Genomic DNA, 17,633 nt, shown 5'->3' with positions numbered 1-17,633 from the left:
GTATTATTTAAAAATAAAAAATAAGTACTTAAAGTTTTCAAAAAAATTAAACAAACTTAAAATTAAAGAAATCCTGTGTTATTTTAATAGGAAATCAAAATGTATCTGAGGGCACGAGTTAAGGAGGCTCCTTTTGCCCTAGTGTCACCAAATAAGATGTATGTCATTAAATAGTTTAGATTACGCCAAATCTGACGGTGTCTTTATTTATAATGTTTATCGAACAAAATCTGGAGAAATTAACGCTTGAAGTTCGCTCTTTTAACAAGAGCGGTTATGGCAGACATACGAAAAATAACGATTTGTAACCTCCATCGAAAATGTCAGGTATTACGAGTACACACGTACTGTAGATTTTAACTTCATCTTTCGAATTCCGTCGTGAGAAATATGGGTAAACGGACTAGAAATTGAAATAATTGTAAAAAAGGCGTGAGTCAGCTTATTTTTTCTACAACGAGGAAGTCAGTAAGGCCGCCATATTGCTTGGCAGGAGCAGGCGCAATTCAAATTCAAATGTTATCCTAGTTAAATGACGGCTTACATTTTGAATTTAATTAACACCATTACATTGATATATTGTGAAAACATTTGAGAGATATTCAATGCCTATGAAAATTAAATATTATACTTGAATTAACAAGGTCAGCTACATAAAATTTTACAAATTGTCTCATTTTAAAATAAATATAACAGTTTTATTTATGTTGGTATCCTTACCAACTACTTCAGTTTTTTATCTTTCTCAATTTAAATTGCCCCCCTTACACGAGGGAGCCTCCTCAACCGAAACTTTTTTTGTTTTCGGGCTATGTGTTTTTATTTTAGGGAAGAAAGAATACTTTTCAAAGAGTAGATGATCAAAAAGCATAATCCAGAATCATAGCTTACATTATGACATTTGTAATAGTTTAACTAAGTGATTTTCAACAAATCTAACCAACAAAACTTTGTAGTCGTGCGTAGTAATTAGTGAGCAGCAATTGAGTCTTGGGCTTCAGCATGAAAACCTTACGGGAGGTACCTGCACAGTAATTGGGGGTGCAACGACTGGTGCTGATTTTATAACCGTGCACAGTAATACCGGCAAGTAATATCAGCACTATAACAAATATTAAAAAAAAAAAAAAAAAAAAAAAAAAGTAGTATAACAGAAAAACGTTTGTTGTTTTAATCGCATAAGATGCTGCAGATAAAGAAAGAGTAAAACTGCTTCAATTTACATCGAAAAACATCGAGAAATGAGAAATTTAGCAGTCAAAAATTTCAGGGTGCAGTAGTTGGGTAATTAACCCCCAGTTTTGGTACAATATTTTTTCAGTATTTTAAACTTTATTATTATAACGTATAAATAGGAGTGCTTGGCTGACTACTTTGACTCTTGCAATATAAAAGCATGACTATAAATTTCACAGTTCCTTACTAGTCATAAGCCCATCAAGAGGTTCCAAATTTTATTTTTTTTGTGACATTCATGTGAAATTTTTCCAGAAAATTGTATTTTTCTACTTTAAGAATAAGGAATGTATGGTGAAAGCTGAAAAGAGCGCCAGAGCCTGACAGTCCTGATTCATGGATGTATTAGTATATCCGTGTAAGTGTCTCATACTATAATATTTGTACTATTTCTCGGTAACGTGGATCATCGAGTTCATCGACAGTGTCACCATACACACAGTAACAGACATCACGTGGGTACACTAATACATCCATCAATCAGGACTGGCAGGCCCTGGTATCCACTGGATTTAGCTTTCACCGTACATTTTTCATTAAAAATATCTCGGCCAATTTCTGATTCCAACGGGACTTCCCTTTTTAATAGTTTTTTTAATTTTCTGGCGTGGTTTCAGAAGTACAAAATTATCAGAAATAAGAGCAATATTATGCAACTAAAAGAAAAAAAATTTGTTAGCTGATTATTCCTAAAGTCTAAAACCAATCTTGCTGGAGGTGCTAACATAAATTGTTAGAAGTAATACTTTCGTAAATTTAAAAGCCTCTAACTACTTTTTTTACCTTGATATATGTAGTAAAAAAAATGAGTTTTTTCGAATTTAAACGCAATTTATTCATAAACTAAAGCAAGTAGCTACCTGTAACAGGTGCCATTTAATAGAGAAATATAAGAGTACCAGAAAACTCATAAGCATTTATGTTGAATAATGCACAAGAGAGGAGATATTGCGCAAAAAGTAAAAAAAAGGATATTTTTTGGTAATTCTTAATTAAAAAATATTTTCCAGACATCTTAGACTGTAGGTTGTGAAAATCGTTATCAGTTCTTTTTTTTTTACTAATTAACCAACAATAAAAATGCGTCATAACGAAAAATTTCGGTCATTTTGCTTCCTTGACCGGGCTGTAAAAGAGATGTTATTTGTGCAACTAAGCTCATTTATATATTATGAAAAAATTGAATTAAATTATTAAATGACCTTACAGTTTTTTTAGACATTTAATCACTTTCAAAAAATCTAAAAAGACTTCAGAAGTCATTTAATGACTTAAAAAAAAAACTTCAAAACTTATTGAAAAACTTTTAAAAAGCTTAAGACTTCCAAACTCATTGAATTATTTTAAGAAACTTATTAAGTCTGTTGAAGACCTAAAAAAATTTCTAAAGACTTATAAATACTTTTTAAATCTTTTTTAATGACTTGAAGAGAGTGCAGCACTTAGTTTATGGCTCGAAGGATTTTTAATCCCGTGTTTTCCAGCTAGAGAATGTTGGTCGTACCCCAATTAAATTTTTTCAAAAAAGCCGGAAAAATAATTTTGTCTAAATCAGAAGTCAGCTTTATTTATTTATTTAATAATTTATGAAAAAATACCGATTCTTTATTTAGTTTAGAGCTTATATTACTGCTGCTGTTGCTCTGAAAGAAGTTTTTCGACTGTCAATTTTTTATAATCAAATTTTTTATGAAATCAACTTTCTTAAAAATTTATTATTTATTGTTAATAATATGTTAATGGAAAAAAGTGAAAAAAAACAAAAACAAAAATAATTGATTATAGTGAATTCTAACGTTTTGCCACAAAAATTTTATTTTGCAACCTAAACTATTGCAAATGTCTCAGTAAATTTTGCATATGTTCTCTCCCAACAAACGTTATTGCAATTGTCATTAGAAAAAAAAATTAAAAAAAAAAATGCTATATCTTACTCGAAAGCTGAGATAACAAACATTGGCGTTTTTTGCAATCACGAACTTATAATTTAATTGCTTATTGATTCTTTTTTGAGTTTCCCTTTCAACGATATTGATAAAGTGCTCTAGCAGCGTGATGCAGAAATACATGAAGATAATACAAAAATTTTTTGCAATAAAAAATTTCATTATCAGTCCGTGATTGCAAATAACAACAACTTTTTTTAGCTTGCCATTAGAAAGTGGAAGAGTATATTCCTTTAAACATAATAAACTTTAAAAACTACAGTTTTCACATAATTTTCCCGACATTATTCAGCACGTCTTTATATCATTTGATCCATAATCTGTATGTTCCATGTATTCTAGTGCCATTCAAAAAAAAAATTTTAGTCTTTAAACAAGACAAAGACTAACAATAAAATGTTATTCTTCAATTAAAATTATTATACTTTAAAAATTATACATAAACTACTTCTCATAATCGTAAAGGCTAATACATTAAGTATAGTTTAAAAAGTTTTAATAACTTCTATGAAGAGGACAGACAGGGGTTATGAATTTCGATAGTTTAATTTCCTAAATTTTTTTATTTTCGTATTAACCGCATTTATAGTGATCATCTAAAGTATCGATTAAAAACAATTGACATACGTATAATGAATTTTCTCATTATAGTACCATATAACAATGTGATTCCCTCGCACTGAGTTGTTTAATCTGACAGCTCATTTAAAATGTTATTATTTGATGTATAAAAAAATGTCGTAGCAAACACCTACGGTATAGAACTAATTTTTACGTATAAAAAAATCTGTTTAAGCCAGTATTAAATATTAAAACAGGTCACAGGTGATGAAATACTAATTAAATTAACAAAAGAAACGAAATTCTACACATACAGTCGTAAGCTATGCTTCAGTGAAGATAAGAAGTAAAAGAAAAACGATAAGTTGTAGAGTAAGCATCGCCAAAGTATAATCGTTCATATGTGTGTAAGACATGAAGTACTTTTTTGGAGCATTTGCTTTGACAGGCGTACTCTGTTATATTTTACTGGTGCAATATAAAGTACCCTCCAGAATATCCAGCCATTTTACTTCCTCTTTCACCACTGCAACCACTAAACTCAATCGCAAGACAATCCTGTACTGGAACACCTTTTTCAACGAAGAAGACTTCTACTTGGGTATGGGGTACGTGGCCCGAGACTGCCCAATTTACAACAATTGTTTCGCCACACGCAACAGATCCTTAAGGAGTATCGAAGACTTTGACTCTATCGTCTTCCATGGCATCAACGGAGAGCTCAGCACCAATGATTTACCAGACAAGAGGCGGCCCAGCCAGAAGTATGTCTTTGTGGCGCTCGAGAGCCCAGTGAACCGATACATTGGGCCTGAGTTCGATGGCTACTTTAATGTCACCGCGACGTACCATTTTGATAGTGACATCGTCTGGACGTACGCCAATATCGTAGACAGAGACCACGAGAGCCTCGTCGCAGTACCTAGTGCAAAGGAGTACTTTGAGTGGAAAGTGGATGAATCCATGAGTGCAGAAAATGAAGGAGACGAGGATCGGATCATCAAGGGAAAGAAAGACCTGGCGATTTGGTACAGGAGCAACTGTAACACGCGGGGTCGGCGTGAGGCGTATGTCGCTGAGCTCGAGAAGCACATGCCCGTGGCTAGTTACGGCAGTTGCTCATCAGCCAACCCTGGCTGCAGGAGGGATCAGGATTGCTTCAAGTCCGAGGTCGAGCCCAGATATTTTTTCTACCTGTCCTTTGAGAACTCGCTGTGCGAGGACTACATCACCGAAAAGTTTTTCAATGCACTCAAGTAAGATTTTTCGTTACACTGTATTTTTTACGGTTTCAAGGAGTGGCATGTCACACAATGAGAGTGTGAATGGCAGAGCTGTACTAGCTATGATTATTTCGAACAATGACTAGTTTAAGTGTGGACACAAAAGAGTAGTAGACATTGAAAGATAAGGCGTGTCTTTCGATGAGCTCAGTTTTTCGTCAGATGTAGTTGAACTATCATACGAATAGATATAATGCTTGATAAGATAAGAAAGTAGTTAACTTAAGAGACTTATACAAAATTTAAGCTTCGTTATGTCTTCTACCGTTGTCTAGTTTATTTAAAAAACTAACTGTTTTGTTAGATATTGTTATTCGAAAATAAATGAAACCAAAAAAAATTAGGTATGTTTTTTTCAAAAACACAACAAATCGAATCATACACAGATTATTCAAAACATTTGTTGTTTGAGTTACCTACATGATGTTTGATAATAGGTCACTGAAATACTTTTATCGTACGTCTTTTGTCTCCACACACATGACTAGGTATGTAATGTCTGAAGCTCAACTTAAAAGTCTGTTTGTTTTTTGGCTTGGGAATGACTCGGATTTTTTGACTTGGTGTACTAAATTATATTCTCTGTTCTTCGCTTTCAAGATATCAAGTCACTGATGGTAATTCTGTATATATTATGCGTGTTTTGTCAGGTACCATGTATTGATACGTCAAGTCCAACGTTTATAAAGTGTGTATGGTAGAAAGTTCATCGAAAAAAGCAATTGGTTCTAGCTTGTTAAAAAACTTAGTTTTTTTTTTTTTTTTTTTTTTTTGCCTTACTGGGTAATGACATTATCACATTATTTAATGTATCATTACAAAAACTTTTCTAAAATTACTAACAACGTATATAATTTAGACGCTTGAAGTAGTACAGCTCTATGTTCGAAAGTTGGAAAAAAGAAGTACCCAAGCCAATGCTAAAGTTTTTTTTTCCACCTGGCCTATGTTAATTACATTTTTATTAAAATGTCAATATTTCTTATTATTAATTAAAGTTAACTAAGGTCAACATCCTTTCTACTTGGATGTAAATTAGGCGCAACTTTTTTTTTCCTACACTGAAAAAAAAAAACTTCGTCAATCCGAATAAACGTTTCTTTAAATTAAAAAGTGTATTTACTTTAATAAAATAAGTATTTAGTTCAATTTATTAAATAATACGTAGTAAACAAATTAATTCTTTAATTTTAATTATTTTTATATAATTGGGATGAAAACTTATTTTGTTCAAATAAACATTTTTTCGATTGTATTCAAATGCACGCTTATTGGTTGCAGTAAACGTTCAATAATAAAAAAATACTAGATAAGTATATGATAAAGAGCAAAATACTATACGATGAACTTGGTGAGCTATTAATACTACTAGTAATCTGGCTAAAATTTTTTTATTTTTTATAACAATATGTTGAATTGTAGTGATGACTACGATTTTACAATTGTCACTATCCAGACTTTTTACTTATTACTAAGCTTATATACTGACATTACACTCGACCGTCATGCGTTGTACGCTGTCCAATGAATTAAAATAAATAACATTTGTACAGTTGAGCAAGGAATTATTAGTATACTTTTGCAAAAGTAGGTAAGTATATACATATATATATATATATATATTATAGTGCTCTACGTCCAGCTCCTTTAATAAGGGCACTACTATGGGCACTTAGCACTTTGGAGAAGGAATGGAAGAGGGATGGGAGAGGCCCCCCATTACTGGGAGGGGGTAGGGGGAAATTAGACAATTATGCTGCGAGGAGGTCGCCTAAGCCCTCCTCGAGGAGCATTGCGTGGTGAAAAAGCACATGTGAAAAATCACAGAGGTACTTGCCCGATAAGTCGCACTGGCCGGGAATCGAACCACGGTCTCCCGCGTGCCAATCCACGACCTAGCCGACTGAGCCACCGCGCGCTCCAAAAATATATATATATATTTTTTTTTTTTTTATATTCATCATCGCCCCTTAAGGGCTCAGACATAGCTATTTTGACACTACAAAGTGTATTTAGCCATACGTTGGGTTTAATAACAGTAGGGGAAAACGGTAGATAGATCGGTAGGTTTATTGAAGTTCAAATCCCATCCAGAAAAAAACCTCATTCATTGATGAAGTTTTTGTCCAGAGTGGGATTTGAACCCCGGACATCAAAATTTGTAGGCCAACACGCTACCGACAGAGCCATCATGTGGCTGTAAGTATATATACATCTTTAAAAGTAGCATCGAAATTAAGCTGATTTATAGAGATATGAATCCATAAGTTCACGAAATGTAATAATGTTCTACAGTTTGAGTTGCTTCACCATATTATATTATCCAATTCCTTCCTTCTGAAACTAAGGCTCTTGCTTACTAATTATGTTGCAAGATTGAAAAGAGTATGGTACATCTATTCAAACTGATTTCTTTTTTCTCATTAAATTTAAGGTTCCAGTGTAAATATTATTGTGAATTATTTGTTAAGTTTTGGATAAGAAAAATTTCATCCACATATTAATCCATCGATAAAACTAGTTCTGAAGTATTAAGCACGCCTAAGGATGCTTTTATTAAAGTGTTTATATTTTGCATAAAAAAAAGGGCAGTAATGTTTCAGTTATCTTTTACAATATAAAATATGTGACAAACTGTGAGTATCTACGTTGAATTTTGTGTAATTCGCATTACATTGAAGTAATTAAAGAGCTACAATATGACAAGTTTTCAATTTGACTTGAACTACATGTAACTAAAACAAGGTAATAATATAATTAATCTACAAGTAGCCACACATGAAAACAAAATTATAATCATAAAGTGTCTATTAAACAAAAGATCTATAGTAGTAATTGTTACTCAATACGGGTACTATTTAATTACTTAGTTTACTTGAGCACCATTGTTTGTTAAAAGTAACGACTGACCAGAAAATAAGCATTTTGCAGTTTTAAAAAAATCCGAAATTATGACCTTTTATTTCAAAATTACTGCTATCGTGTTTTGTATCCGGTGACAGTTGAGTAAAATGTGATTTGTGCAATCTGATGACTGAAAAATAAGATAGTCCATATTCACCGTTAATTTGAACATAAGTAATTATAGTTGTTGCCAGTAAAATACCTGAATACAACATTTGCTAGAGAAATGGATGAATCTCATTTAAGCTGATAAGGCAGATGAACGAGGGTACAGTGTCGTAACTAGAAACTAGGCCTCTCCACGAAAATTTTAATAGAAGCCCCCTGCCTAATATGATCAATTTAGAACACTAACAAAACTATTACACAGGGTGTTGTCAGCCTACATCAATCACAATATTATCGATATCCAAACGCTTAAAATCAACTTAAATCCAAAAAATGCTCAATCCATAAGTACATAAAAGCTGGTTTTTCCTAGTGTTGTTACACTAACTTTTTCGACATATTGTTGAGATAAGTTGAATTGCATCATAACACTTGAAAAATTTTTTTTTATAAAAGAAGTTTTATCATGCCTCCTTGCTATTAAGATAAATACGAATTTTTATAATGATAAGTATCGCAGTTGCACTGACATGAGTTTTGCTTGTTTGTTGTGAATTTGAAAATTTTTTTCATAATGCGCTTCTAAGTCAGGCCTTCCTAAGCTTACGACCCCCCACCCCCACACCGTGAGCCCTGAGAATACTCAGCTATGCCACTGACAGAGAAACAATGTATGACTTACTTTACACTATCTAAAAGTTTTTGCTATCCATGATACTGTAATAAAAAACTATAATATAATTTAACCATTCAATCAACTTAAAAATTTATTGGGTTTAAATAGCTCTTGTTGAGGGAGTTGGCAGAGTTTTAAAAGCTCACTATGTAGGGTAATAGGAATCTGAAGGCTTGGATTTATTTTTTGGGATTTTTGTATTTCTAAATTTTCTATTTGTCGAGTGACTGACAAAAGTGTCAATCAAGGACAGTGATACACCTACTTAACTCATATATGGCTTAATAACTTATTCTTTATACTACAGCTCAAAGTAATGTGATAAATTGAATTAGGCTTGTAAGGAAATGTCCGTACTTCGTTTATTCTTTTCTATAAATTTTATTGTATAATCTTATAACGTTGTTTTTATAATTTTCTTGTGAACCAAAATACATATATCAATACACATATATCATCTCGTATTCAAAATAACAGAGTGAAATGTAAATTCTGATAATAGATTTCTACTTATAATGTGCGAAAGTGACAGGCACGGAGGCCCGAGGGTAAGTGTCTGTCTCTCTTACACATTCAGAAAGTACGTAAGGTATGAAAGAGACAAATATTAAAGACCATAAAGACCATAAAAGTGATGCGCAAGTTACTTGCACCTTTCTTAACAATTTCTCAATTTTTCATGACTAAAAAATTTTTTAATAAGCCGTGATAATTTATCACTCAGTTCCTTGAATTTAAATAGGCTTAGGTTCACAGCTTATTTTCAAGGAAACTCTGAAGATGGTTTGAGTTTATGATAATACAGATCAGATTATATATAATCTTTTTTATAATCTAACCTCAAAATAGCACCTTCACCGCTTGATTTTAAGTTCTCAGGTAGAAAAATAGTATACGAAACTTGTTTGACAAGGCTTCGCTTTTAGCTCGTGCCGTAAACCTCTCGGTTCGTAAATCGCAGCCTTTGTAACCTCGTACGTACTTAATGTACTATTTTTTTCTTACGGTGTTCAACGGATACAGTTGTTCTTATGGGTATGATAACCTAATATATGTTTGTAATTTTAATGTCACAGTTATTTCACTTTCCAACAACTATACTCGAATAATGACTCCAAAGTACCGTGCTTATCATACGAGTGAGAAAAGAAAAGGCGCGTTCATTAAGGAGGCTTGGGCGTTTGGTGTCGTATCTATTGAGGGGCCCCTGTGGGGTACTTGTCATACAAATGATTCTTTGTAATATTTTTTTTATAATCATTTTGATTATACACATGTGTAAACAAAATAGCAATAAAACGCGGAAAAGTCATTCGGAAAATCGATATTAAAAAATTTATTAGTTTTCCCAAGGTACCTTGTGTAAAGATGACGGCCCTGCCACGATAAAGCTGACAACACTGTACTCTCTTGCTCTCATCTGCTATTATATACCTATACTTGTGTTAGACTTAAATTTTCATGCTTGTATGTTTATGAATGTACAGCGCATGCGCACTTACAGTACCTGAACAAAACAATTCTCATGTTCGATGTTTTCCTCGCTATTTTCTCAAAATTTAACGTGTTGATCCTATTCTTTTTTTTAAATAATAGATTCTTTATACTTTCAAGTACATGTACCAATTTAATGTGTAGGCCCATAGCTTTTTATTGTGGTACGGTAGTCTATTGAATTTCGGGTTCCATAAGGTTGCGTGTTAAAATGACGAATTTTCACAAGCGATTTTCTCGAAAATAAATGTGTTGACCTACCTATTTTGTTTTCCTAAAAAAATCTAGCAAACTTTATCTATATAATCTCTGAATTTCAGACCTAGCCAGCATTTAATTCAAAATCGCCCAAGCCTCCTTAAAAATAAAAATATGTTCAGCAACAATCTGAAAAGGTGTTAGCAACAATAGTGAAAATCGATATGCGGAAAGCTTATATTGTTTTTTAATGAAGTGTAGTACTTGTAGCTTTTTTTTTCTTATTTCATTTAAGGTATAAACTTACATCAATTTTAGATACCTGTTTATATTAGTGCTTATTTATGTATCTCCATGTCGATAAAGCCAAATCAATTTTATTCTTACAACCAACACTCTAATTTGTCAAATAAAGAATAAAATTACAATTTTGTTAAAATAAATGACCAATTTATTGCTTTCTACACATTTTCAATATGTTTTGCCTTATTCGAATTTTTGCATGCATCTTGAACATCTTTCATTCACGGCATATATTTTATTCTTGCTAATTGTATATACTCAATCACCTTATCCTCAAAATATTTCATAATATTGACTCTTAATATCAATTCTTACATATCCCACTCAATTTTGATGATTTACTTTACATTTCAAAATTTCAAAAGTAAAAGATCTATGTTAAAATCATAATAATTGAAATTTAAAAAATGTGTTTAAATATTGTATCTTTTATTACAGCCATAGTGTCGTTCCAGTAGTCTATGGTGGAGCCAACTACAGTCGCTTTGCACCTCCAAACTCTTACATAAATGCGCTGGACTTCGATTCACCGGAGGAACTGGCCAAATATCTGATTCTGCTGTCAAAAGATGTGAGGGCGTACAAAAAATATTTTCACTGGAAGCGTCATTATCGCATCATCTCGCCCAAGCAGCGGGTTATCTGTGATTTGTGCCAGGTAATTAATACTGGACAAAAGAAAATCTACGCTATGTCAAAGTGGTACAGCGAGGATAAAAGATGTACTGTTCAAAAACAACTAGACGACCAAATTTCACGTGGTGGCCTTAATTATGCTACGAAAAAAACTGTATCTCCTTAGGGAATTTGAGAGTGTAAATGTATATGAGTGGGTGTAGAGTGCATGGGTTAAAGAGTACCTCTTTTGCAGTGCATTGGAGACAGATTGTAATAATCTTATTTATTGTTACTTACGTTGATTTCGTTATTTATTTTTGTACAACAGAAGATTTTGAAGGAGAGGTCTTTACTACACAACTTTTTACTAAATAATACTGTCACTATTTAATGCATGCTATTCATAAAATAAAAACTATTTGCTGAAATACAATTTTATTATATGTCAAATAATTTTCTTTACTACTCCTTAAGAATCAAAAATAAATTTGATATTTGTTGAAATTTAAGAAGAAAAAAAAACTTAGAAACATAACGGAGTACAGCTGATACTACTGACTCTCATATTTAGATATTTAAACTTTCATACTGTCAAAACATTTTCTTTACGTGAAATAATTATTTTAATATTTTTAACACCCTTCAATTCTCATTGTATTATAAACAATGTTTACACCCAGCATAATTTTTTTGCATACACTTTAATGAATACATAATATATATGATAAGGTTTAGGTTTAAATATTATGATGAACATTCAGGAACATAGAAAACTTATTTGCGTTATAAATAAATAAATAAACTAGTGTTAAGGGCGACGATGTTCCATTTATTTTGATTTAATCGCAACGTTTCAACTGCACTAAAATAATATTTATAACTGACAAACCTACTAAGACACACAAATCAAAGTCAAACAATATTAGTCAATTTATTTTCTTGCTCGTAGTAATGAGATATATATATATATATATATATATATATATATATATATATACCTTGTATTAAATGAAGGCGAACTGTAAAAGCTTATGGATTTCGAATATCAGATAGAATTATAATTTTTTTGTAATATTTTTATTACAGTTTTTGAATATTTTATCTGACATTGTTTGAAAGTTAAACAATAAAAATTAGTCTAATACTCGAACCAAGTCATACTTTTATTTATTTCATTGCTACAAACAAGAAAAGATAATGACTAACATTGTTCGACTTTGCTTTGTATATCTTAATATGTTTGTAAGTTATAAATTAAATTTTATTATTAATATAATTTCGTATTGTAGCTGTTGGGTGTAAATCTTTATTTTTGTTGAATTTAATGACTTACAAAGGACTGTCAACGTTTAGTTGAAACGTTGTCATTAAAAGAAAATAAATAAAATAGTTTTGTTCTAACACCAGTTTATTACTTGTAATATTTATTGCTGTTCTTCGAACCTCTAATCAATTAATCATTTTATGTTTTTAAGCTTAAAATCCAATTATCGTCATTCACAGTGAGTACGTCATTTTCTTAACATTTTAAACGCTTCAGAATTATAGAGACTTAGAATAAACAACACCACTTAACACAAAAAATATGATTTGTCTGTTAGATTTTCTGCTTCTGCTTTAATTGTAACGTATACTAAAAAACAAAAATAAATTATAAACAGCCACAAAAATTAAGCAACTATCAAACTTACTGAGTGCTTAGCTGTTAAAATATTTATTTAAAAACCAGCAATGTAAGATTTTACGTTTTTTATTTTTTATTTTTATTAATACCTTTGCAAATACCGAAGCGTCAAGAGTTGATAAAGGCAGTTGAACAAAATGTATTATTATCCTATCTTAAAAAATTTATTGTCACATGACTGAAACCTTTTTTATTCGTTTGTAATTGGATGAGACTCACGAAAAGTGAATGAATTTGAAAATGAGTTTGAAAAAATATAGTTTAAAGAGCCAATATTTGAATTAATTGTTATTTTGTTGTTTACATAGATTGCATTTTTTATTGGGAAAATCTAATTTTTACTATTAACTTTTTTCTCAGTTTAAAAAACAATTTTTTTTTCTTAACTATCTCGCTCACTTAAAGCTAAAAAGGTCTTTAAAAAAGCTCGTTGGAAAAGAAGACATTTGAAGAAGATGTTTGAAATAATATATTATGTATTCCTAACTATTCGAAAGTTATAAAAATTAAACGTGTCCAAAAATTGAGAATCCCAATATTTTTAATTGAATTCCAAATGAAAAATAGAAGTGACCAATTTCTAGAACATATTTTATAAATAACAATACTTAGATAGTTTCCAAACAGTATAAAAAAGTTCCTTAAATACCAACTGTAGTGAAAAAAAGCTTTTAGGATTATCCCGAAATTTGAGCATGCATGGATACAACATGAGAAAGGGAAATGTCTTACAAAAGGAGAAAATGACGCCTTTGAAGATCAGAAACGATACTCCTTGCAAAAGAGATACACGTACAATGTAGAATGTAGAGCTTGATCGCTACTCGCGTCTTTTTCAAATGGAGTCGATGCATCAGGAAAAAGAGAAAAAGAGGTTCTGTAAAAGTACTTCAACACGAGGATTGAAGTTAGCAGACAAGTTGCCTTTGACCGAGTCTCCTTCTTTTTCTCTCTTCCTCCACTCTTTGCTTGGTTGTCGAGGAAAATGCATCTGTCCGATCCAGCTGAACGGAAAAGTAAATACACGCAGTTAAATCGAATCAGATAAAGCAGGTGGTGGAGTACTCACTGTGTTGCTACTGACCTCCCTTCCTCTGTTTCGATTTTTGTTCTCTTCACTCAAGGATATACCAACGTCAAAAAAAGTCAATGAAAGAACGGATCACTATTTCACTTGAATCAAGGCATTAGTTAACGTAGCTCTTTTTAGATTTTTCGTAGAGCAAACGTATAACTTATGTAACGATAACAAGCAAAGGGTCATTAAATTATTTGAAAGTTATGGTTGAGGTATAGAGACACAGTACATAAAACAAATGATTTCTGCATAAGATGCCTTTACAGTCTTACTTTTTTATTTTTTTTTTTCATAATATTCACCTTTGCTCTGCTGCGCTATGGTAGTCTCTTGTTTTTATTATTTTGGTTTGTTTGTACATTAAGTAGTGATGCTTCTTTTTACAAATATTTTTTTTAATTTCACATGATTTACCAGAATGTTATTGTTGAAGTACTTGGCTCTTTCATGAGGAAACCACTCAAATCCTAGCTCACCAATTCCAAAGACGTTTTCGTGTTTTGTAGTATACAAAAAAATAAGAGATAAGAATTTTTTTATGATCCGGTATGCACTTTTAAGGAACAAAAATCACCCGTCAAGATTTTTAATGAGAACCAATTTTTTAATATATTTCGAGTTTTACTAAATATTTTGATAAAAAGCAGACTTAAAAATACTTGTAACATAATAGGTAAATTTAACTCGTTTGTTCTACACTGAGAGAAATTGTTTATAAATTTTATTGTAATTGTTGTGATATCCAAGAATAATATATTAGTTCACTTATTTATATACCTTTGATCGGAATGCTCGAGTCAGTCTTACTCTGGTCGGCAACCGATAAACATCGAATATTATGTACACATTATATTTATACTTATAGTTACCTTGAATAAAGTTATACGTTATTATATGAAACTTCAGTTTAACCGGTATTCTATTTAAGCCCACTACTCTCCTTCAATACATCACAAATGGCGACGAGGATGATTTTCTAAAGGACTATGACGCGTGAGGTGTATGGAAAGAGAAACCGCGTTCAAATTGTAGAAAGGTACTTTTGAACTATCAGTGAAGTCGTGTATAAATGTAGAAAGGTGCATTTATATAAGTAATCGATCGAAATAGTGCAATAAGAAGTGAAATGGGGGTATGACTGATAAAAGTGGAACTAGCTGGATACAAAATCTTAGTAAACAGCAGATAATAGAAGAACTAAAAAATCGTAATATACAGAGTGATGATCAAGAGAAATATGAGGTACTTCGTGAGCGATTACGAAGAGTTTTAAAATCCTCAGTAGCTAAGCCGACCGGTGTCGAAAACATAAGTGAAAAAGAAGAAGAACAATCTTCGGAGAGCTCAAGTGAAGACTCAGAAACAAATAGCACGATGTCGAGTGAGAGTGTGAAACTGCAATTTTGTCTTGAACGTGATGATTGGGAAACTTTTATAGAACAATTTGAGTTTTTTATAATTGAAAAAGACATTAAAGATGATAAACGGAAAGTATCGACGCTAATGACGCGTATAGATCAGGAGGCGTTTAAATTAGTTAAGCAGTTAGTGGCTCCCGACAAAATAGTAGATCAAAAATTTGAGGATTTAGTGAAAATTGTGTCAACACATTTTAAACCAAAGCCTTCGGTAGCAATGGAGCGTTGCAATTTTCATCAGGCTAAGCAGGAAGCTAGTGAGTCGGTTGCTGATTATGCTGCCAAGTTGAAAAAGCTGTCTTTAAATTGTAAGTTTGATGATATAAAAGTAGCCTTACATGACCAATTAGTTTGTGGTATAAGAGATAAGGATATACGAGTGAAGTTATTTGAAGATGATAGTCTAGATTATGATAAAGCGGTAAAGGTGGCAATGGCACATGAATCTGCTGTTAAAAATGCTGCAGCGTCATCGAACGCACTAGAAAATAAATACAAAAAATCAGAGGTTTTTTATACACGCCGAGAACACGAAAGTCCACGTAATAGAGGCGGCAAAAATAGCAAGAGAGTTAGGGGTAGACCCGATACAGAGCATCGAAACTCCAAACCTACGACTCAGTGGAAAGGAACAGAAAGAGATAGTACACAATGTTCGAGCACAGCATATCAAGGAACGGTGTGTTATTGTTGCGGTAAAAACAATCATATCAGGAAAGACTGCCGTTTTCGTGATTATACGTGCAATTATTGTAGTAAAAAAGGACATATCGAAAAGGCATGTCGCAAGAAAGAAGAATCTCAACAGTCCAAAAGAGCGGTAAAATTGATGTCATGGCAAGAGGATCAAGGTGATATCCAGGCCGAACAAACACATCAAGAGGATTTCTTTAATTTAACGATGAATGCGTGTGAGTGTGAGAAAGAATGTGTGAATATCGAGTCGAATGATAAAGTTGGCGATAAGGTAGTTAACATAAACAAAGTTTTTGAGAACCGAGTAATCGTAAGTTCGGACAAAACATATAATTCTGAAAATCAGATTAAATACCTTCATAATACGGAACCTATGTATATGAACGTAACTGTAAATAAACAAAGATTAAAATTTGAAATTGATACGGGAACTTTTGCGACGGTGATTTCGGAGAAAATTTACATTAAATACTTTAGCGATCTTGGACTCTCAAAAACTAATGTTAAATTAAATGCTTACGGCGGAACACCTTTACAAGCGATAGGCAAACTTACTGAATTGTTGGTAACATTTAATAATAAATCGAGCGTACTTGAATGTTTTGTTTTACCTGGTCAGGGACCGCCGTTGATTGGTAGACAATGGTTAAATTGCTTTGAATTATGGCCGCTAATATTACCAGGAATAAGCAATATCGACGTAAATAAGCTAGACTTTGAAAATTTATCAAGCTACTTGATGGATAAATACAAAGAATTATTTAGTGATGAGCCTGGCCTATATAATAAAAGTACGACGAAAATTCATCTATCAGACAAGGCACGGCCGATTGCGTTGAAATGTAGGCACGTCGCGCATGCCATTAAGCCACTTATAGAAAAGGAACTTGATCGTTTAGTTTCATTAGGTCATTTGAAGCCCGTAGAAGTAAGTGAATGGGTTACACCGATCGTCCCCATATTTAAAAGCAATGGCAATATTCGCATATGCGGCGACTTCAAACTGACGTTAAATCCGTTTATAATCGTTGATAAATATCCGCTTCATACCATCGATGATATTTTTACAAAATTGCAAGGTGGTATCTATTTTTCGGAATTAGATTTAGCGCACGCATACATGCAATTTCCTGTAGACGAAAGCTGTGAGAAACTATTAACGATTGTAACTCACAAGGGACTTTTCCGATATACAAAGATTCCCGAAGGCATTTCTCCTGCTCCAGCAGATGTGCAAAGAAAAATGGATGAATGTCTTCGCGGAATAGATAGTACCATTGCATATTTAGATAATATCTATGTTACTGGTAAATCGGAAAAGGAGCACATGGAAAATTTGGAAAAGGTACTTAATCGGTTACAAGGGTGTGGACTGAGGCTAAATCGAAATAAGTGCAAATTCAAGCAAGATAGAATCGAAGTGTTGGGGT

The 17,633-nt window shown here is 32.2% G+C and overlaps 2 protein-coding genes across 2 annotated transcripts in view; one reads left to right on the top strand and one right to left on the bottom strand.

Moving 5' to 3' along the window:
• Nucleotides 1-17,633, bottom strand: part of LOC106637211 (lachesin) — a 472,386-nt gene that overhangs the window by 154,371 nt on the left and 300,382 nt on the right. The window lies entirely within an intron of this gene.
• On the top strand, nt 4,122-12,057 carry LOC106637217 (lewis-type alpha-(1,3)-fucosyltransferase). The gene is made up of 2 exons (XM_089595984.1): nt 4,122-4,999; nt 11,148-12,057. Exons 1-2 carry the CDS (start codon nt 4,158-4,160, stop codon nt 11,509-11,511), a joined length of 1,206 nt encoding a protein of 401 aa, XP_089452110.1. The 5' UTR covers nt 4,122-4,157; the 3' UTR covers nt 11,512-12,057.

The sequence above is a fragment of the Copidosoma floridanum genome, unplaced genomic scaffold (assembly GCF_036245765.1).
Source record: "Copidosoma floridanum isolate Cflo_tuat_1 unplaced genomic scaffold, Cflo_Japanese_pri ptg000029l, whole genome shotgun sequence".
Classification (NCBI taxonomy): Eukaryota; Metazoa; Arthropoda; class Insecta; order Hymenoptera; family Encyrtidae; genus Copidosoma; species Copidosoma floridanum.
The sequence above is the reverse complement of the archived record's forward strand: the minus strand, read 5'-3'. Positions and strand labels throughout refer to the sequence as shown.

Coding starts and splice junctions, on each gene's coding strand:
- LOC106637217 (XM_089595984.1), top strand. CDS start 4,158: ATGAAGTACTTTTTTGGAGCATTTGCTTTGACAGGCGTACTCTGTTAT. Junction 5,000..11,147: donor AAGTTTTTCAATGCACTCAA/GTAAGATTTTTC, acceptor CTTTTATTACAG/CCATAGTGTCGTTCCAGTAG.